This window comes from Salvelinus alpinus, chromosome 2 (genome assembly GCF_045679555.1).
Source record: "Salvelinus alpinus chromosome 2, SLU_Salpinus.1, whole genome shotgun sequence".
Classification (NCBI taxonomy): Eukaryota; Metazoa; Chordata; class Actinopteri; order Salmoniformes; family Salmonidae; genus Salvelinus; species Salvelinus alpinus.
Window position 1 is genome coordinate 102,577,738 of NC_092087.1, and position 21,724 is coordinate 102,599,461.

The 21,724-nt window shown below is 44.4% G+C and overlaps 1 protein-coding gene and 1 long non-coding RNA gene across 6 annotated transcripts in view; one reads left to right on the forward strand and one right to left on the reverse strand.

The window, feature by feature from the left end:
• LOC139546494 (zinc finger protein 665-like) overlaps positions 1-21,724 on the reverse strand; it is a 134,351-nt gene that overhangs the window by 64,391 nt on the left and 48,236 nt on the right. The window contains exon 5 of one of the 5 annotated variants that reach the window (XM_071354925.1): positions 19,082-21,689. The exons of 3 other annotated variants lie outside the window; for them this stretch is intronic. In XM_071354925.1, the coding sequence (XP_071211026.1) occupies positions 19,997-21,689 (1,693 nt within the window). In that variant the 3' untranslated portion in view covers positions 19,082-19,996. Of the gene's footprint in view, positions 1-19,081; positions 21,690-21,724 lie in introns of those variants that run through there. One more of the 5 variants, XM_071354935.1, reaches the window with a different exon arrangement.
• Positions 852-15,362, forward strand: LOC139547658 (uncharacterized). The gene is made up of 3 exons (XR_011669575.1): positions 852-1,264; positions 1,691-2,101; positions 13,667-15,362. It is a non-coding gene; the product is annotated as an uncharacterized lncRNA (long non-coding RNA).

Consider the following 21,724-nt stretch of genomic DNA (forward strand, 5'->3'; position numbering starts at 1 on the left):
GAATCCACTGTACAAACATCACATTGAATATTCACCTCACTTTCAAAAAGCTCCATGAGGAAGAAAGGATTCCCAGATTATCTTTTAGATGTTCTGTCTTCAGGATGTTCTGGGTTGATGGCTGTTGGAGAGGGGAGGGGCAGTTGAGTGAGCTGGGGGCCTTTTATTGCCCTGCCCCTGTGAGCCTGACAGCTTTTGACATGATGAGAGAGTGAGAGAGGGTCTACCTGTAAGATATTCAGTTAGGTGAATTTAACAATGACTTGCAGGCAGTGGGTTAAGAATAACTATGACAAAAAATGAATACAGATTATACCACCACCCAAAAGAGCACTTCAGAGACTGTAAGGGCAAAGGGGCATGTGCTCTTCAAAGGTAGAGCCCTATCTGTCCACATCCTATCTGTCCTTAAACAAAGCGGGCACTGCTTCATGTGGCAACAGCAACACTCACCTAAATAGCTCATATGCCACTGGGTGAGAGAAGTTTTCATTATTTTTGGGCAGCATTATGTGAGGTGTTATTATGTGTTCTTACCGATGAGCCTTGGTTAATTTTAGCTAGGAATATGCCACCCTCTTCAACCTGTCACCTAATCCTACCTAATGGGCAGGCCAGCCCTGGAGGAAAGTATTGGCTGTAAGAAGGAAGAGAAAACATAACATCTGGTTGTTTTTAAATTACCTCTCATGTCATTGCTTGCCAGAATAAATATTTTTATGAATATTTTTCCAATCTGCGTTACCCATTCCAGTCAGCAGATGGCGATATGAGTTATTTACAGGTGATGCTTCTTGCGTGACGTATAATCTAGTGGACGGGACAGGAGGGGACAGGAGGCTTCTTCAACAGCGACAACACAGACTACTGATTCAACCACGCGGTTGTTTGCTAGCGAACATAAAACCGAAACATTGAAGCGTTTAAGACAAATCTTGTGTATATTACTCTTGGTGTTTTAAACAGAATTCTGGTTACCTATTTACTAGTTCATTGAAACGTAGTTTGCTTGTTAAATTGGCAAATTGATACAGCACTAGGCTATTCGCCCGGAGCATGAGCTCAGTAAGCTTGGCGGAGATAGAAACCCTGGTGAAAGGAGAGGAAGAAGCATTCAGAATGAAAAAGGAGGAAGATGCCATAATATTGAAAGAAGAGGAAGAACCTTTTAGAGTAAAAGAGGAAGAGGAGGCTATCTCAATAAAAGAGGAGGAAGACATTTTGGGAGTGAAAGCGGAGGAGACTGAAGATCCGATTTACACCAGTGAGTACTGACTTAAAACAGGGGCACAAACTATGCAGTTGTTGAACTAATGTGTGGTTTTAAAGGGCATTCTACTGAAGTTCTACACTTGAATATGTTGTTCAGTACTGTAGGAAATGTTTAAGGGGCAATCTGCCATTGGTACATATATTTTTGGGACTTTTACATTAGATGTATTGAATTCTCCATGTGGTCTACATTAAAGTTCCCCTCATCTAATATAACAGGCTTTTAAAATTCAATATTGGAGCATAATTTATACTTAAAATATCAAAGGGATGCAAAAGGAACCCATTTTGTGAAACGATCGAAATCATGACAAAAGTGGTCAATTTTGGTGCTTTTAGACATATTCATGCCTCTTGTAAGATCATATAATTCAAAGGTCATAAGTTTACCATCTGTTTGATGTTCTCATTCACACAGGAGAGAGACATGACTATTGTGGATCCTCTGGGGAGCCCCAACAACATCCTGATGCTGACGAGTCAGAGAAGAGTCTCTCCAGATCAGAACACCAGATGGTACAGCTTGGTCTGGTCTAGCATACAGCTTGCTCTATCAGGGTCTGGGCTGGGTTTCTGTAAAGCACTTCATGACAGCGGTGACATCAGCATCCATAATGATATGTGTCTGTGTCCCCTCTTTATGGTTACCAGGACAACGCTAGCCCTTCCTCCTTCCCGGAGTCCCCGTGTCATGCCTCTCCCGGTAGCACCTTACTGCTGGGTATGAAGAGGTTGTCTGTGCTGCTGGTGGACTGCAAGAAAACAACGGGGCTGAGTGGAACTGTGAGAGGAAGAGAAGAGAAGAAAGGATCAGGTTTAACTCATCAAAGTAAGTGCTGTAGTTTAGTTTGAACAAATACAATAGATCTGCCCACTGGTATCTGTTACCAGGACAACCAGCAGAGTTCTGTTAGTTGACAGGAAGATAGACTGGTATCTGTTACCAGGACAACCAGCAGAGTTCTGTTAGTTGACAGGAAGATGGACTGGTATCTGTTACCAGGACAACCAGCAGAGTTCTGTTAGTTGACAGGAAGATAGACTGGTAGATATGGATGTTATGAATAAAATAACACTGAAAAAGGATTCTGCCAATGAACAGAGAGAAACCAATAGAACATATAAAACCTTGATGGAAGTTAGCTTTAGAGAGAGAGTTTCAAGATGATCTGATGTAAGGTGCATGTTTTACAAAAACTTTTCCTAAAAACATTATGGATGTTACATTGTCTGTCCCAGTCAACCCCCCCTTTCTTTACAAGACTCTAGAACACACAAACTAAACTCCAGACACTTCAATGTGGTCTGTATTGCTTCATTAACATCTGATCTACAGATATATTATTGTACACTACCGGTCAAAAGTTTTAGAACACCTACTCATTCAAGGGTTTTTCACATAGTCTACCAATGTGGTGAGGTCTCGCATAGGAGTTTCATCGTCTTTCGACGCCAATAACAAATCATCCACGTATTGTACCAATACAGAACCTACAATTGACACCCTTTTAACGATTGTTTCAATGCAAAATGATACCAAGTGGGACTATTTGTAAATCCCATCGGTACTCTGCTAAAAGTTAGGTACAACGTGATCTAACACGTCTTCCACCACATAGAAACTGTAACCTCTATGAATCACTTATCGATCCAACAGACTATACACCTCTAGGTGAAAGTTCTATTCCTGCTAACCTCAAAACGAGTATTTGTTGATCTTTTGAAAAAGATGCAAACTCTTGTATAGCTGCATTTCCTGCTAATGCACTAGGTTCCAGTATCACCTTACACTCATTCTTCCAATGCCCGATAGTCCCACATCTAAAACAGGGAGCCATCTCCTTACACTTTGATGTTTGTTCGCTACGTTTCTTAGTTTGATCCTGGCCATTGAAACCATAGTTAGTCATTTTCTCTATGGTCCTATTAACCCTTCGCACGTCTGCGAGGTGAGCGGAGTCATATTCCACCCTCAAAACGTCGTCTTGAATTAAATCTACTACCCCCGCAATTATCGTGTTGATCACAGGGTTCAACCCCGTCATTAAAGCAGAAGCGCTAATACACTCCCGTTCTCAGTCCTTCTGTATTAGTGTACTGGTGTTACACTTTCTGGGGTTTATCGTTATGCATCCTTCTGTATTAGTGTACTGGTGTTACACTTTCTGGGGTTTATCGTTATGCATCCTTCTGTATTTGTGTACTGGTGTTACACTTTCTGGGGTTTATCGTTATGCATCCTTCTGTATTTGTGGCCCGTTGTTACACTTTCTTGGGTTATCGTTATGCATCCTTCTGTATTAGTGTACTGGTGTTACACTTTCTGGGGTTTATCGTTATGCATTTTCTGTTGATAGAATGCTGACATCAAAACACTGGTATATTGAGCTTTTGATTCTGGTGTTATGTCCTTGTGCCAAGTCTTAATTGCCTCCCTGAATTCTTTATTTGATTTGAGTTCTCCTTCAGCAGGGAAAGTGTTGTCCTATTTCATCCAGTTGGCTGAATGTTTCCCATATTCCAGGTGAATTGGTAGAATGCTCGTGCTCTTCTTTTAGCGCCTCCATGGCTTTCTTCAGTTCTACTGGCCCTATTTTACAGGGAGGAACGGGTCCGTTTGTCGCCATGTCAATAGTTATTATTCCCTAAACACTCCCGACGGAGTTCAGGGTATTTTAGATTTCTTCACTCCCGTCTATAATACACACCTTCTGTTAACTATTTTCTAAGATAGCACTACACACTTCCCAGGGTAATAATTAATTGGTCACGGCACTTAATACCTTGTATTAGAACCGATACCATAAACGTCTGCGAATCCATTACTGGAGAATACGGACAGGACTTTATGTCCTATTCCAGTACTTCCTCAAATATCACTATTATTGATAACCCTCATCTCTCATCGCGCCCTCTCCCCATAGGCATAAACCATCTTCTTTTACACACACACACTCACACACTGCGTTCTCACGTCCCCTGCTACCGGGCCTGTTGCCCTACACTCACACCCTGCGCTCTCACGTCCACTGCTACCGGGCCTGTTGCCCTACACTCACACCCTGCGCTCTCACGTCCACTGCTACCGGGCCTGTTGCCCTACACTCACACCCTGCGCTCTCACGTCCACTGCTACCGGGCCTGTTGCCCTTCTTACAGGTCTATATACCGTTACACGATTGTTTTACCCTCCACAGGATTACCCTGTTCAGGTCTTCCCCTCTTATGAGATTACACCCTCCACAGGATTAACCTGTTCAGGTCTTCCCCTCTATGAGATTACACCCTCCACAGGATTACCCTGTTCAGGTCTTCCCCTCTATGAGATTACACCCTCCACAGGATTACCCTGTTCAGGTCTTCCCCTCTATGAGATTACACCCTCCACAGGAACTATCCTGTTCAGGTCTTCCCCTCTATGAGATTACACCCTCCACAGGATTACCCTGTTCAGGTCTTCCTCTCTATGAGATTACACCCTCCACATGATTACCCTGTTCAGGTCTTCCCCTCTATCAGATTACACCCTCCACAGGATTACCCTGTTCAGGTCTTCCCCTCTATGAGATTACACCCTCCACAGGATTACCCTGTTCAGGTCTTCCCCTCTTATGAGATTACACCCTCCACAGGATTACCCTGTTCAGGTCTTCCCCTTTTATGAGATTACACCCTCCACAGGATTACCCTGTCCAGGTCTTCCCCTCTATGAGATTACACCCTCCACAGGATTACCCTGTTCAGGTCTTCCCCTCTATGAGATTACACCTTCCACAGGATTACCCTGTTCAGGCCTTCCCCTCTATGTGATTACACCCTCCACAGGATTATCCCGTTCAGGTCTTCCCCTCTATGAGATTACACCCTCCACAGGATTACCTTGTTCAGGTCTTCCCCTCTGAGATTACACCCTCCACATGATTACCCTGTTCAGGTCTTCCCCTCTATGAGATTACACCCTCCACAGGATTACCCTGTTCAGGTCTTCCCCTCTTATGAGATTACACCCTCCACAGGATTACCCTGTTCAGGTCTTCCCCTCTATGAGATTACACCCTCCACAGGATTACCCTGTTCAGGTTTTCCCCTCTATGAGATTTCACCTTCCACAGGATTACCCTGTTCAGGTCTTCCCCTCTATGAGATTACACCCTCCACAGGATTACCCTGTTCAGGTTTTCCCCTCTTATGAGATTACACCCTCCACAGGATTACCCTGTTCAGGTCTTCCCCTCTTATGAGATTACACCCTCCACAGGATTAACCTGTTCAGGTCTTCCCCTCTATGAGATTACACCCTCCACAGGATTACCCTGTTCAGGTCTTCCCCTCTATGAGATTACACCCTCCACAGGATTATCCTGTTCAGGTCTTCCCCTCTATGAGATTACACCCTCCACAGGATTACCCTGTTCAGGTCTTCCCCTCATGAGATTACACCCTCCACAGGATTACCCTGTCCAGGTCTTCCCCTCTATGAGATTACACCCTCCACAGGATTACCCTGTTCAGGTCTTCCCCTCTATGAGATTACCCTGTTCAGGTCTTCCCCTCTATGAGATTACACCTTCCACAGGATTACCCTGTTCAGGCCTTCCCCTCTATGTGATTACACCCTCCACAGGATTACCCTGTTCAGGTCTTCCCCTCTATGAGATTACACCCTCCACAGGATTATCCCGTTCAGGTCTTCCCCTCTATGAGATTACACCCTCCACGGGATTACCTTGTTCAGGTCTTCCCCTCTGAGATTACACCCTCCACATGATTACCCTGTTCAGGTCTTCCCCTCTGAGATTACACCCTCCACATGATTACCCTGTTCAGGTCTTCCCCTCTGAGATTACACCCTCCTCAGGATTACCCTGTTCATGTCTTCCCTTCTCAGATTACACCCTCCACAGGATTACCCTGTTCAGGTCTTCCCCTCTGAGATTACACCCTCCACAGGATTACCCTGTTCAGGTCTTCCCCTCTATGAGATTACACCCTCCACAGGATTACCCTGTTCAGGTCTTCCCCTATATGAGATTACACCCTCCACAGGACCAATTTGTAAGTCGCTCTGGATAAGAGCGTCTGCTAAATGACTTAAATGTAAATGTAAATTACCCTGTCCGGGTCTTCCCCTCTATGAGATTACACCCTCCACAGGAACTATCCTGTTCAGGTCTTCCCCTCTATGAGATTACACCCTCCACAGGATTACCCTGTTCAGGTCTTCCTCTCTATGAGATTACACCCTCCACAGGATTACCCTGTTCAGGTCTTCCCCTCTTATGAGATTACACCCTTCACAGGATTACCCTGTTCAGGTCTTCCCCTCTATGAGATTACACCCTCCACAGGATTACCCTCTTCAGGTCTTCCCCTCTTATGAGATTACACCCTCCACAGGATTACCCTGTTCAGGTCTTCCCCTCTTATGAGATTACACCCTCCACAGGATTAACCTGTTCAGGTCTTCCCCTCTATGAGATTACACCCTCCACAGGATTACCCTGTTCAGGTCTTCCCCTCTATGAGATTACACCCTCCACAGGATTATCCTGTTCAGGTCTTCCCCTCTATGAGATTACACCCTCCACAGGATTACCCTGTTCAGGTCTTCCCCTCTATGAGATTGCACCCTCCACAGGATTACCCTGTTCAGGTCTTCCCCTCTGAGATTACACCCTCCACAGGATTACCCTGTTCAGGCCTTCCCCTCTATGTGATTACACCCTCCACAGGAACTATCCTGTTCAGGTCTTCCCCTCTATGAGATTACACCCTCCACAGGATTACCCTGTTCAGGTCTTCCCCTCTATGAGATTACACCCTCCACAGGATTACCCTGTTCAGGTCTACCCCTCTGAGATTACACCCTCCACAGGATTACCCTGTTCAGGTCTTCCTCTCTATGAGATTACACCCTCCACAGGATTACCCTGTTCAGGTCTTCCCCTCTATCAGATTACACCCTCCACAGGATTACCCTGTTCAGGTCTTCCCCTCTATGAGATTACACCCTCCACAGGATTACCCTGTTCAGGTCTTCCCCTCTTATGAGATTACCCTGTTCAGGTCTTCCCCTCTTATGAGATTACACCCTCCACAGGATTACCCTGTCCAGGTCTTCCCCTCTATGAGATTACACCCTCCACAGGATTACCCTGTTCAGGTCTTCCCCTCTTATGAGATTACACCCTCCACAGGATTAACCTGTTCAGGTCTTCCCCTCTATGAGATTACACCCTCCACAGGATTACCCTGTTCAGGTCTTCCCCTCTATGAGATTACACCCTCCACAGGATTATCCTGTTCAGGTCTTCCCCTCTATGAGATTACACCCTCCACAGGATTACCCTGTTCAGGTCTTCCCCTCTATGAGATTACACCCTCCACAGGATTACCCTGTTCAGGTCTACCCCTCTGAGATTACACCCTCCACAGGATTACCCTGTTCAGGTCTTCCTCTCTATGAGATTACACCCTCCACAGGATTACCCTGTTCAGGTCTTCCCCTCTATCAGATTACACCCTCCACAGGATTACCCTGTTCAGGTCTTCCCCTCTATGAGATTACACCCTCCACAGGATTACCCTGTTCAGGTCTTCCCCTCATGAGATTACACCCTCCACATGATTACCCTGTCCAGGTCTTCCCCTCTATGAGATTACACCCTCCACAGGATTACCCTGTTCAGGTCTTCCCCTCTATGAGATTACCCTGTTCAGGTCTTCCCCTCTATGAGATTACACCTTCCACAGGATTACCCTGTTCAGGCCTTCCCCTCTATGTGATTACACCCTCCACAGGATTACCCTGTTCAGGTCTTCCCCTCTATGAGATTACACCCTCCACAGGATTATCCCGTTCAGGTCTTCCCCTCTATGAGATTACACCCTCCACGGGATTACCTTGTTCAGGTCTTCCCCTCTGAGATTACACCCTCCACATGATTACCCTGTTCAGGTCTTCCCCTCTGAGATTACACCCTCCACATGATTACCCTGTTCAGGTCTTCCCCTCTGAGATTACACCCTCCTCAGGATTACCCTGTTCATGTCTTCCCTTCTCAGATTACACCCTCCACAGGATTACCCTGTTCAGGTCTTCCCCTCTGAGATTACACCCTCCACAGGATTACCCTGTTCAGGTCTTCCCCTCTATGAGATTACACCCTCCACAGGATTACCCTGTTCAGGTCTTCCCCTATATGAGATTACACCCTCCACAGGACCAATTTGTAAGTCGCTCTGGATAAGAGCGTCTGCTAAATGACTTAAATGTAAATGTAAATTACCCTGTCCGGGTCTTCCCCTCTATGAGATTACACCCTCCACAGGAACTATCCTGTTCAGGTCTTCCCCTCTATGAGATTACACCCTCCACAGGATCGCCCTGTTCAGGTCTTCCCCTCTATGAGATTACACCCTCCACAGGATTACCCTGTTCAGGTCTTCCTCTCTATGAGATTACACCCTCCACAGGATTACCCTGTTCAGGTCTTCCCCTCTTATGAGATTACACCCTTCACAGGATTACCCTGTTCAGGTCTTCCCCTCTATGAGATTACACCCTCCACAGGATTACCCTCTTCAGGTCTTCCCCTCTTATGAGATTACACCCTCCACAGGATTACCCTGTTCAGGTCTTCCCCTCTATGAGATTACACCCTCCACAGGATTACCCTGTTCAGGTTTTCCCCTCTATGAGATTTCACCCTCCACAGGATTTCCCTGTTCAGGTCTTCCCCTCTATGAGATTACACCCTCCACAGGATTACCCTGTTCAGGTTTTCCCCTCTTATGAGATTACACCCTCCACAGGATTACCCTGTTCAGGTCTTCCCCTCTTATGAGATTACACCCTCCACAGGATTAACCTGTTCAGGTCTTCCCCTCTATGAGATTACACCCTCCACAGGATTATCCTGTTCAGGTCTTCCCCTCTATGAGATTACACCCTCCACAGGATTACCCTGTTCAGGTCTTCCCCTCTATGAGATTGCACCCTCCACAGGATTACCCTGTTCAGGTCTTCCCCTCTGAGATTACACCCTCCACAGGATTACCCTGTTCAGGCCTTCCCCTCTATGTGATTACACCCTCCACAGGAACTATCCTGTTCAGGTCTTCCCCTCTATGAGATTACACCCTCCACAGGATTACCCTGTTCAGGTCTTCCCCTCTATGAGATTACACCCTCCACAGGATTACCCTGTTCAGGTCTACCCCTCTGAGATTACACCCTCCACAGGATTACCCTGTTCAGGTCTTCCCCTCTATCAGATTACACCCTCCACAGGATTACCCTGTTCAGGTCTTCCCCTCTATGAGATTACACCCTCCACAGGATTACCCTGTTCAGGTCTTCCCCTCTATGAGATTACACCCTCCACAGGATTACCCTGTTCAGGTCTTCCCCTCTTATGAGATTACACCCTCCACAGGATTACCCTGTCCAGGTCTTCCCCTCTATGAGATTACACCCTCCACAGGATTACCCTGTTCAGGTCTTCCCCTCTATGAGATTACCCTGTTCAGGTCTTCCCCTCTATGAGATTACACCTTCCACAGGATTACCCTGTTCAGGCCTTCCCCTCTATGTGATTACACCCTCCACAGGATTACCCTGTTCAGGTCTTCCCCTCTATGAGATTACACCCTCCACAGGATTATCCCGTTCAGGTCTTCCCCTCTATGAGATTACACCCTCCACAGGATTATCCTGTTCAGGTCTTCCCCTCTATGAGATTACACCCTCCACAGGAACTATCCTGCTCGGGATTTACGAGACTTACCCTCCACAGATGTATTCTGCTCGGGACTTACTCGGTATAAGACTTACCCTCCACAGGATCTATTCTGCTCGGGACTTACTATATACTTATATGGCTACAACAACTAGGCTCTCACCCCGTTATAGTTTTGCAGGGAACCAACCCCGCCGGTATTTACCCCCTAGGACTTACCCTTCGCAGGTTCCAACCTGCGCGGGCTTCCCTTCTGGGACTCACCCTATATTAATAGTAATCACAGGTATTAACCCACTGGGATTTACTATTGACTTCATAGTACTAGCAGGAACCAACCTACTAGGGAGTTAACCCCCTAGGATTTACCCTACAGGTACCAGCCTGTATGAGTTTACCTTCCGGGACTTACCTTTTACTCTAAAGCTGCGACTAGTCGTTACACAATGGGCTTATAGAATTAAACTTTGGAATGAAACAGACATCTCAACATCATCTGTTCAGAGGAGACTGCGTGAATCAGGCCTTCATGGTCGAATTGCTGCAAAGAAACCACTACTAAAGGACACCAATAAGAAGAAGAGACTTGCTTGGGCCAAGAAACACGAGCAATGGACATTAGACCGGTGGATATCTGTCCTTTGGTCTAATGAGTCCAAAGTTGAGATTTTTGGTTCCACGCATCATGTCTTTGTGAGATGCGGGGGAGGTGAACGGATGATCTCAGCATGTGTGGTTCCCACCGTGAAGCATGGAGGAGGAGATGTGATGGTGTGCAGGTGCTTTGCTGTTGACAATGTCAGTGATTTATTTAGAATTCAAGTCACACTTAACCAGCATGGCTACCACAGCATTCTGCAGCGATATGCCATCCCATCTGGTTTGGGCTTAGTCCCACTGTCATTTGTTTTTCAACAGGACAATGACCCAACACACCTCCAGGCTGTGTAAGAGCTATTTGACCAAGAAGGAGAGTGATGGAGTACTGCATCAGATGACCTGGCCTACTCAATCCCTCGACCTCAACCAAATTGAGATGGTTTGCGATGAGTTGGATCACAGAGTGAAGGGAAAACAGCCAACAAGTTCTCAGCATATGTGGCAACTCCTACAAGACTGTTTTTGGAAAAGCATTCCAGGTGAAGCTGGTTGAGAGAATGCCAAGAGTGTGCAAAGCTGTCATCAAGGCAAAGGGTGGCTACATTGAAGAATCTAATATATATTTTGATTTGTTTAACACTTGTGGTTACTACATGACTCCATATGTGTTTTTTAATAGTTTTGATGTCTTCACTATTATTCTACAATGTAGAAAATAGTAAAAATGAAGAAAAACCCTTGAATGAGTAGGTGAGTCCAAACTTTTGACTGGTACTGTACATTAAATTCCCTGGCAACAGCTCCAGTGGACATTCCTGCAGTCAGCATGCCAATTGCACGCTCCCTCTGAGACATCTGTGGCATTGTTGTGTGACAAAACTGCACATTTTAGTGGCCTTTTATTGTCCCCAGCACAAGGTGCACCTGTGTAATAATCAAGCTGTTAAATCAGCTTCTTGATATGCCACACCTGTCAGATGGATGGATTATCTTGGCAAAGGATAAATGTTCACGAACAGGGATGTAAAAAATTCTGCAATCTTTTTTTCACCTCATGAAACATCCAACACTTTACATGTTGCGTTTATATTTTTGTTTATTGTAGTAACTATCAGTTTTAGGAACATCTTCCCAAATATTTCACTTTATTTTTTACTTTACCCAAAATATGACATCAGCGATAGTCAAAATGTTGAAAATCTGTGAACGTCTAAATAACAAATTGGGCCATTTAAACACCAGGTGTCGAACCATTTCGACAACGGGGAGATTTTACCGATGTGGTTTGTGTCTTTGACTTAAAAACAAGTTTTGGATTTCCACTTAAAATTACTTATTTACAAATTTTATGTTTAAGGAAGTGTGTACAATTGTGGCCAAAAGTTTTGAGAATGACACAAATATGAATTTTCAGTCTGCTGCCTCAGTTTGTATGATGGCAATTTGCATATACTCCAGAATGTTATGAAGAGTGATCAGATTAATTGTAATTCATGTCTTCTTTGCCATGCAAATGAACTGAATCCCCCCCCAAAACTGGGAGCTTCAAAAGGAGGGTGGTGCTTGGAATCATTGTTCTTCCTCTGTCACCCATGGTTACCTGCAAGGAAACACGTGCCGTCATCATTGCTTTGCACAAAAAAGGCTTCACAGGCAAGGATATTGCTGCCAGTAAGATTGCACCTAAATCAACCCTTTATCGGATCATCGATAACTTCAAGGAGAGCGGTTCAATTGTTGTGAAGAATGCTTCAGAGCGGTTTAATTGTTGTGAAGAAGGCTTCAGGGCACCCAAGAAAGTCCAGCAAGCGCCAGGACCGTCTCCTAAAGTTGATTCAGCTGCGGGATCGGGGCACCACCAGTACAGTGCTTGCTCAGGAATAGCTGCAGGCAGGTGTGAGTGCATCTGCACACAGACTGATATTCTGCAAAAGGTACAGGGATTGGACTGCTGAGGACTGGGGTAAAGTCATTTTCTCTGATAAATCCCCTTTTCGATTGTTTGGGGCATCTGGAAAAAAGCTTGTCCGGAGAAGACAAGGTGAGCGCTTCCATCAGTCCTGTGTCATTGCCAATGGTAAAGCATCCTGAGACCATTCATGTGTGGGGTTGCTTTTCAGCCAAGGGTGTGGGCTCACTCACAATGTTGCCTAAGAACACAGCCATGAATAAGGAATGCTACCAACACATCCTCCGAGAGCAACTTCTCCCAACCATCCAGGAACAGTTCGGTGACGAACAATTCCTTTTCCAGCATGAAGGAGCACCTTGCCGTAAGGCAAACGTGATAAGTGGCTCGGGGAACAAAACATCAATATTTTGGGTCCAGGGCCAGGAATCTCCCCAGACCTTAATCCCATTGAGAACTTGTGGTCAATCCTCAAGAGGCGGGTGGACAAACAAAAACCCACAATTCTGACAAACTCCAAGCATTGATTATGCAAGAATGGGCTGTCATCTAGGGTTGTGGCCCAGAAGTTAATTGACACCAGGATGGATTGCAGACGTCTTGAAAAAGAAGGGTCAACACTGCAAATATTGACTCTTTGCATCAACTTAATGTCATTGCCAATAAAAGCCTTTGACACTTATGAAATGCTTGTAATTATACTTCAGTATTTCATAGTAACATCTGACAAAAATATCTGAAGACACTGAAGCAGCAAACTTTGTGGAAATTAATATTTGTGTCATTCTCAAAACCTTTGGCCACAACTGTAGCTCGCATTCTGTATCATACAGCTATGAAAGTTATATATTTAGAACCACCTGCTCGATTGGAATTAAGCGACGTCTGTGTCTTGAGTGTCCAAGAGCGGTTTAGTTTTTTGTGTTCTGACTTGTAAAGCAGAATGAATAAAAAAGTAATGTTAACATTATCAGTAATTACCAGGAAACTCTACAACATTTCTTTTAAAATCACACCAAGATTGTTAAAACTGGCCTTAGGTTTTTGAGCGATCTGATTAGGATTTACCCTCGTAGCAAGGCCTATTTATCATGTGGAGGTTTCATTCAGGTCTCTTTTTTTAAAAACACACTGTCTTTGGCAGGAGAAAGACCAGACTCAGAGGAACCAGAGCCAGGCACGTCCAAACCAACAAGAAGACAACAGTGTTCCCACTGTGGAAAGTGTTTTAATCAGTTAAGGGACCTGTACCGACATGAGAGAATACACACAGGTGAGAAGCCTTACCACTGCTCCCAGTGTGGAAAGGGTTTCAGCCAGGGGACGAATCTGAAACAACATGAGAGAATACACACAAGGGAGAAGCCTTACCACTGCTCCCAGTGCGGAAAGAGTTTTAACCAGAAAGCACACCTGAAAGTTCATGAGAGAATACACACAGGGGAGAAGCCTTACCACTGCTCCCAGTGTGGAAAGTTTTTCAGCCGGTCAGGGGAGCTGAAATGTCATGAGAGAATACACACAGGGGAGAAGCCTTACCACTGCTCCCAGTGTGGAAAGTTTTTCAGCCAGTCAGGGGAGCTGAAATGTCATGAGAGAATACACACAGGGGAGAAACCTTACCACTGCTCCCAGTGTGGAAAGAGTTTTAGCGATTTAGGGAACCTGAAAAAACATGAGAGAATACACACGGGAAAAGCCTTACCTCTGCTCCCAATGTGGAATGAGTTTCAACCAGCTGGGGGAGCTGAAATGGCATGAGAGAATACACACAGGGGACTTACTGTCTTATATTGTTGACTGATAATGATTACCTGTTTTTAGCATATGAACTTGAATTGTACGAAGTATACTAAAACATATATTTGTATGTTTTTATTAGAAAACATGAATTGAATATGGAGTTTGAATATAGAGTAGGTCAGATTCCTTCTGTTTTAAATGGTCCTTTTTTAAACTCTGACACTGTGTGTTTATCTGTGTGTCATTCCTCCAGCACTACAGATAATCAAGTGTTATTTGGATGTGATGCATTTGTTCCGTTGTTTACATTTGCAATGTTGGCCCACTGATGATTTAATGAAATTAAAATGTTCACAGACTCTGTAATGCTAAATGTTAATTGTATGTGTCCACATATCTGAGTATGTGACTTGTGGCGGATGAATCCGAATTAGTTGGGTAACATAGATAATTAAGATGTCTTATCTGCATAATATGCTGATGTGATATACTTGTTATTAGAATGTATCCCTTCGGACTCTGGTGTTGGCAGTTGCACTTCTTCCCTCAGCTGGGGCTCAGTCACCTGGGGCCCAGAGAGGGGAGAGGTCAGGCTTTTACATGTCCCTGGTGCTATGCAGAATATCAGGAAGGGAAGAGGACAGGAGGGAACATTGTCTTCATATGTGAATGTATCTGTTAAACTATGTGAAGGGATGGTGTGATTAATGGGGAACCAATTACTGGTTTCCACAATGTCTGTGCGCAAGTCACTCCCTCCTTTGGCATTGGGGGGAGGTGTATGGCAGTGTCTGGAAACATTGTATGTCCTCTCTGATGTTGCACTTATCCTGGGATAGTGTATGACCTAGAGGCTCACTCCCCTCAGTGAGCGTGTCCAGGAGTGGGGTCAAGAAGGGGTTTTACTTGAGATGGGGGTATCTAGAGTTGACAATTGAGTTATGCCATTGGATGAGTTGGTGTTTTTGTGCTATGAAGTACCAGGAAAGAGATTAGAACCTTGTTTTAGGGACCAAACTGAATGATAAATTATAGCGAATGCTATCTGGCTACGGGATACTCCTTTCTCATTATAAAGTCTCACTTTGTAAACTGTTCCTAATATCTGTGGTTTGTTATGTCGACTATGGAGTGGATCTTTGCTATAAAAGATCTCAGTAGCCATTGTGTTGCCACTCTCAACGGTTCATTAGAAATAGTGAATCGTTGAAAGTCATTGCAAAGATCTTATTATTAAAGATGTAGTTTAAGTATAACTGACTGGTGTGTGAACTTTGTCTCTCCTCATTTGGTAATACAGCAATTAACCACCACAGACTAACCTTGTGAAACTGACCTATTATAATCTCCTGTTCTTGGACATAACTGAGTATGTGACTAACCTTGTGTATCATCCAGTGTTGCAAACCAGCTGCACCTGCGTCCTTGTATGAATAAAGTCCCTCCCAGGAACAGGAAACTATAAAGATATGTGTCCATCACCCAATGCTTCAGGAAGTCATACTGTCTGTACTGTGCTGTGTAACTCTGTTATTCTCTCTGAGCTCAGAAATAAAGAATCTTGGTTTGACTTGGACTCCAGCAGATCCTTATTTTATAATATCCACCACAACTCTCCCACAGATTGCTGTTTATCATTGTCTCAATGAAGAGTTCTTTGTTTTACTTTCCTGGGGTCATTTACAAGCCTCCCACTGGTTGAATAAACTTTGTTTCCACGTCATTTCAACAAAACAAATCCATGTGATGATGTTTGATTAATGTGGAAAACTGATTGGATTTGTAAAAAGCCATGAACATCAGTTATTTTTTATTTTTCTCCTTACTGGCAACCTAAATCCAATGACAGGTGACATTTTGTGTTGGTTTCATGTTGAATCCAATTTAGTTGAGGACTCAAAAATGTAAATAGAAACTAGATGTTGAACTGACGTCTGTGCTCAGTGGGCTGGTTTGAATACGGTGTTGGATCAATATCCACAGGTGACATTTTGTGTCGTAGTAGGACTGCTGCTTCCTATCTGACTGGTAATAGGACATCACTGCTACTTCCTATCTGACTGGTAATAGGACTAATATTTATACAATCAATCAAGCAAATTTGTATGGCCTTTTTTTTTTTTACCTCAGCAGTGGTCACAAAGTTATTTTACAGTCATCTGGCCCAGAGACACCTTGGACATACAGGGCACCACTGCTCCTGCCTTTCTCCCTGTGTGATGTCATATCCTTTTCCTGTTAAGGCACCTGACCAGCTGAGTGCAGGTGGGCTCTTCCATGAAGAGACTCTTAGCATAACTTCCTGTAGGCAGTGTAGCATAACTTCCTGTAGGCAGTGTAGCATAACTTCCTGTAGGAAGTGTAGCATAACTTCCTGTAGGAAGTGTAGCATAACGTCCTGTAGGCAGTATAGCATAACTTCCTGTAGGCAGTGTAGCATAACTTCCTGTGGGCAGTGTAGCATAACTTCCTGTGGGCAGTGTAGCATAACTTCCTGTAGGCAGTGTAGCATAACTTCCTGTGGGCAGTGTAGCAGAACTTCCTGTAGGCAGTATAGCAGAACTTCCTGTAGGCAGTGTAGCAGAACTTCCTGTAGGCAGTGTAACATAACTTCCTGTAGGCAGTGTAGCAGAACTTCCTGTAGGCAGTGTAGCATAACTTCCTGTAGGCAGTGTAGCATAACTTCCTGTGAAAGTAGTGAAATGAATGACATGGAATGAAAAGGTGTGGTATTTACTTCTGAGTATGTCCAATGTATATTGTGTGATCAAAATCTACTATAGAATTGATAGTTTTCTTAGTTTACCAAACTGAATTGCCAATCAACATTCCCAGCATGAACAGCAGCCTCGGAAACAAATTCATATTTACAATGACAGCATGGCAAAATGCCTCCTGTGGGGCAGTAAACACAGATCTGGTTACTTTGAAAATACTTTGTATTAAGTTGTTAGCAAGAATAAACAATGTAATTAACATTTTCCCAAACTGCGTCACCCAAACTAGTCAGCAGATGATTCTTTCAAGTTGTTTCTTGCGTGACGTATAATCTAGTCGACGGGACCGTTCGACACAAGGCTACTGATTCAGACAGATCGGCAGCTTGCTAGCCAACGTTCTATAATGAAAACAGGTACATTCTGAAAGGTTTTGATGTGATAACAAAAATGTTATTCACGTCTGAATTCAGGATAATACTGTTTGTTTTATTTGACTTAAATGTTATTATTTATGTATCATACTATGCGAATACACTACCAAGCAATGCAAGTAGATATTTGGAATTAACCCCAAAGAAGGTTTTGATCAATAATTTATTAAGAAAACCAGTAGTCACGATCAGACTATGTTTCCTATTCAGGCATCATATAATGCACAGCCACATGCAAATACATCAACTCCACCAATAAAACATTGAACACTTTAACATGACTACTGGTGATGTCATTATTTATCACCATCCATCAATGGTTAAATTGCATTATTATTCTTTGTACATGGTGTGCCCGCCTCCTGAGTCTAACTAGAAGTCCACTCAGAATACCTCTTCTCTGCCGTCGGCGACGAGCCCTGGGGGGTACGAACAAAGGATCACATTCGGGAAAGTTGTATTCCTGGTCGTAATGCTGGTGAGTTACCGCCGCTCTGATATCCAAATGTTATTTCCGGCTGTATGTAATGACACAACAAACGTTCTGGGCTAATAGAAATAACAAAATACTGCAAAGTTGCTGAGGAGCCAGAAGCAGAGTTTAGAACATGTCTCTTGGGAATATTTTAACTTGGCACATACAGTATTCAGACCCCTTGACCTTTCACCTTACAGCCTTATTCTAAAATGGATTAAATCGTTTTTCCCCCCCTCATCAATCAACACACAATACCCCATAATGACAGAGTGAAAACAGGTTTGAATTTTTTTGCAATTTTTGTGGTGTTGTGAACAATTATAAATGTACACTGACACATCGCGACCCACCATTAACAGGGTCGCGACCCATACTTTAAGAAAGGCGGTTGTAGGGTCATACCCAAGACTCGAAGCTGTAATCGCTGCCTAGGGTGCTTCAACAAAGTACTGAGTAAAGGGTCTGAATACTTACGTAAATGTGATATTAAAAAAAAAAAAAATGTTTTATGTTAACCTGTTTTTACTTCATCATTATTGGGTATTGTGTAGATTGATGATTTAAAAGAAAATCTATATTAGAATAAGGCTGTCACGTAACAAAATGTGGAAAAATTCAAGGGGCCTGAAAACTTCCGAAGGCATTGTATTTGCACCCTCAGTGAACTAATCCTAAAAAATACTACATTTTTGGATAAAGCATAAATTGGATTTTAGTCTCAGCCTCCAGAGGCCAAATAGAGCTCCGTACTGCACCGCCAAGCGCCTCCCAAATGTTGTACCAATGCGGACAGCTCTGTATAGCTTCTCATTGACATGATTGGTCAATGCGGCAACTTCAGGAGAGTAATGGCACAATCTGCGAAAGCCAGCAGGAGAGGGAGGAGAATGGTTGGGTCAGGTTAAAACCTCGTCCGGATAGGACCCTTCATCTCAATTTCCACCTAAATTACCCAAATCCAACTGCCTGTAGCTCAGGACCTGAAGCAAGGATATGCATATTCTATACTATTTGAAAGGGAACACTGAAGTTTGTGGAGATGTGAAATTAATATTCTTGGTACCATTTGAAGGAAGTTTGTGTAAATGTGAATTGAATATAGGAGAATATAACACAATAGATCTGGTTTAGATAATACAATGAAAAAACAATGTTTTTTCTTTTTAATTGTTGTATCATCTTTAAAATGAACAAGATAAAACAAACATTTAGATATGAATATGGGGACAATTTCAGTGGAAAACACAAGGCAACAGTACTTGTGCAAGTGTCCCACACATGTAGCCCAAATGTACCCAAATTGGTGAAGATATACATTTTGAAACAAATAACTATATACAAAATACCAAAATGGTATTCAAACACCCCACCTCCCCCCCAAAAATATGAAAAAAATATATACATTTACAAAATAACATGGGTAACTATTTACACACTTTCAATATTTGGAAGACCCTCAGTCCTCTATCAAATCAAATCTATTTACATAGCCCTTCCTACATCTGCTAATATCTCAATGTGTTGTACAGAAACCCGGCCTAAAACCCCAAACAGCAAGCAATGCAGGTGTAGAAGCACGGTGGCTAGGAAAACCTCCCTAGAAAGGCAAAACCTAGGAAGAAACCTAGAGAGGAACCAGGCTATGAGGGGTGGCCAGTCCTCTTCTGGCTGTGCCGGGTGGAGATCACAGTGGTTGTAGAGGGTGCAACAGGACAGCACCTCAAGAGTAAAAATGAACAGTTTAGGGTTCCCATAGCCGCAGGCAGAACAGTTGAAACTGGAACAGCAGCAAGGCCGGGTGGACTGGGGACAGCAAGGAGTCATCATGCCAGGGGATCCTGACGCATGGTCCTGGGGCTCAGGTCCTCAGAGAAAGAAGGAGAGAAAGAGAGCATACTTAAATTCACACAGGACACCGGATAAGACAGGAAAAGTACTCCAGATATAACAAACTGACCCTAGCCCCCCCGACACAAACTACTGCAGCATAAATACTGGAGGCTGAGACAGGAGGGGGTCATGAGACACTGTGGCCCCATCCGATGAGACCCCCGGACAGGGCCAAACAGGAAGGATATAACCCCACCCACTTTGCCAAAGCTCTACACAATATTCTGCTGCTGATGCCAGATGCCATAGCAGTCTCTTTCTGATGTAAAGCAGAGGGTCACCGAGCATGTGGTGCAGGTGATGGGGGACTTCATCTTGCAAACAACACAGCAACGCCTCCATGCTGTGCCCTTTTGGCCCTTAGGCACATCCATGCCTGCACAAATATATTTGGGCAGATGAACACTTGTGGCAGGAGCAGAAGGGACAGGGCGTGGTGCAGTGGTGCTGTAGCCAGCAAGCTCCTTGATGAGCTGCTCTCTGAAGGCTTTCTGTGAGAGGAAGGGCTTTCCACAGCTCTTAGCCATTTCCTTGTGTAGGATGAATGCATTCACCACAGCAATGTCGACGAAATGATAGAAGAAGGTCTTGTACCATTTCATTGTCTTATGCAGAACATTGTAATAGCCTATCAGCGCATCTGATAGGTCCACACCTCCCATGCTCTTGTTGTAGTCCTTTACTGCAGTTGGAATGGGGACATTTTTGGTGGTCCATACCCCGGCACCATCCTTGACACGTCTGACCACATGATCCCCACTGAAGGACTTGTGGATTGTTGTGCACATCACCACCTCTCTGGTATCCATCCACTTTACAAAAAGCAGGCCATCTTCACGGATCCATCGCATGGTCCCCCGCTCAGCCCGCTCAGGCATGTCGTTCACCTTCGTCTTCGGAAAGCCCACCCTGTTGGTACGAATGGTGCCACAAGCCCACACTTCCCGCTTCCTAAGGTCTGCAAACAGGGTAGGGCTTGTGTAGAAGTTATCCACAAACAGTTTGTAGCCCTTCCCTAGCAGTTGAAAATCCAATAACTCCATTACAGAGTCATAGCCAAGTCCCTTACCGGTAGCAAAACTGTTCTTCCCCTCAAAGACAAAAAAATTGCATGTGTAGGCACACACAGAATCAGCCAACACAAACAGCTTGTAACCCCACTTGGTTGGTTTGTTTCGCATGTATTGTTTGAGGCCAATTCTGGCCTTTGAGGCTACCATCCTCTCATCGATTGACACGTTCTGGGCTGGCTGAAAGTACGTCTTGCAGGCCTCAACAATGCTGGAGTAGAGAGGTTTGATTTTGCACAGTCTATCAAACGTTGCTGTGCCTCTCTTCTTGTCATTCGCTTCATCAACCTTTGGGTCACTGATATGAAGCGCCTGTGAAAGAACCAGAAACCTTTTGCAGGACATAACAGTCATGGGGAAAGGCAGTTGGTAGAGTGATGACGTTTTCCAGTAGTCCGTCAGGCTTTTCAGCTTCACCATCCCCATGTAGATGACCAGTGAAAGGTAGCAGAAAAAGTCTGACATGGATATGGGCTTCCATGCTACCTTTTTGCCTGCCTGCTTCTTCTTCCCATACTTATTCGTGTTAGACACGAGCGAATCTACAACGGATTGTGTGAAAAACAACTGAAAAAGCTGAAGGGGGCTGTAAGTTGTGGTCGAGTTCACCTGAGGTCCTGGCTTCCTTTTCGGCCGAAAAGTTGGTTGGGGTGGCTCCACATCATCTTCTAGGACAGTGTGCCAACGCCCTTCTGTCCCTTTGTTAGCAGGTGGCACACTTCCCCTCTTCCGCTTCTTTGTCGGTGCCTTCACACCTGTAGATGGCCCAGAGACAGCAGGGGTCCAGCTGGATGAACAAGTTGGCGCTGGGGGCTCCCAGTCGGAATCAGTGCCACTGTGAATGAAAATGTTCAGTTAGAATAGTTTCAC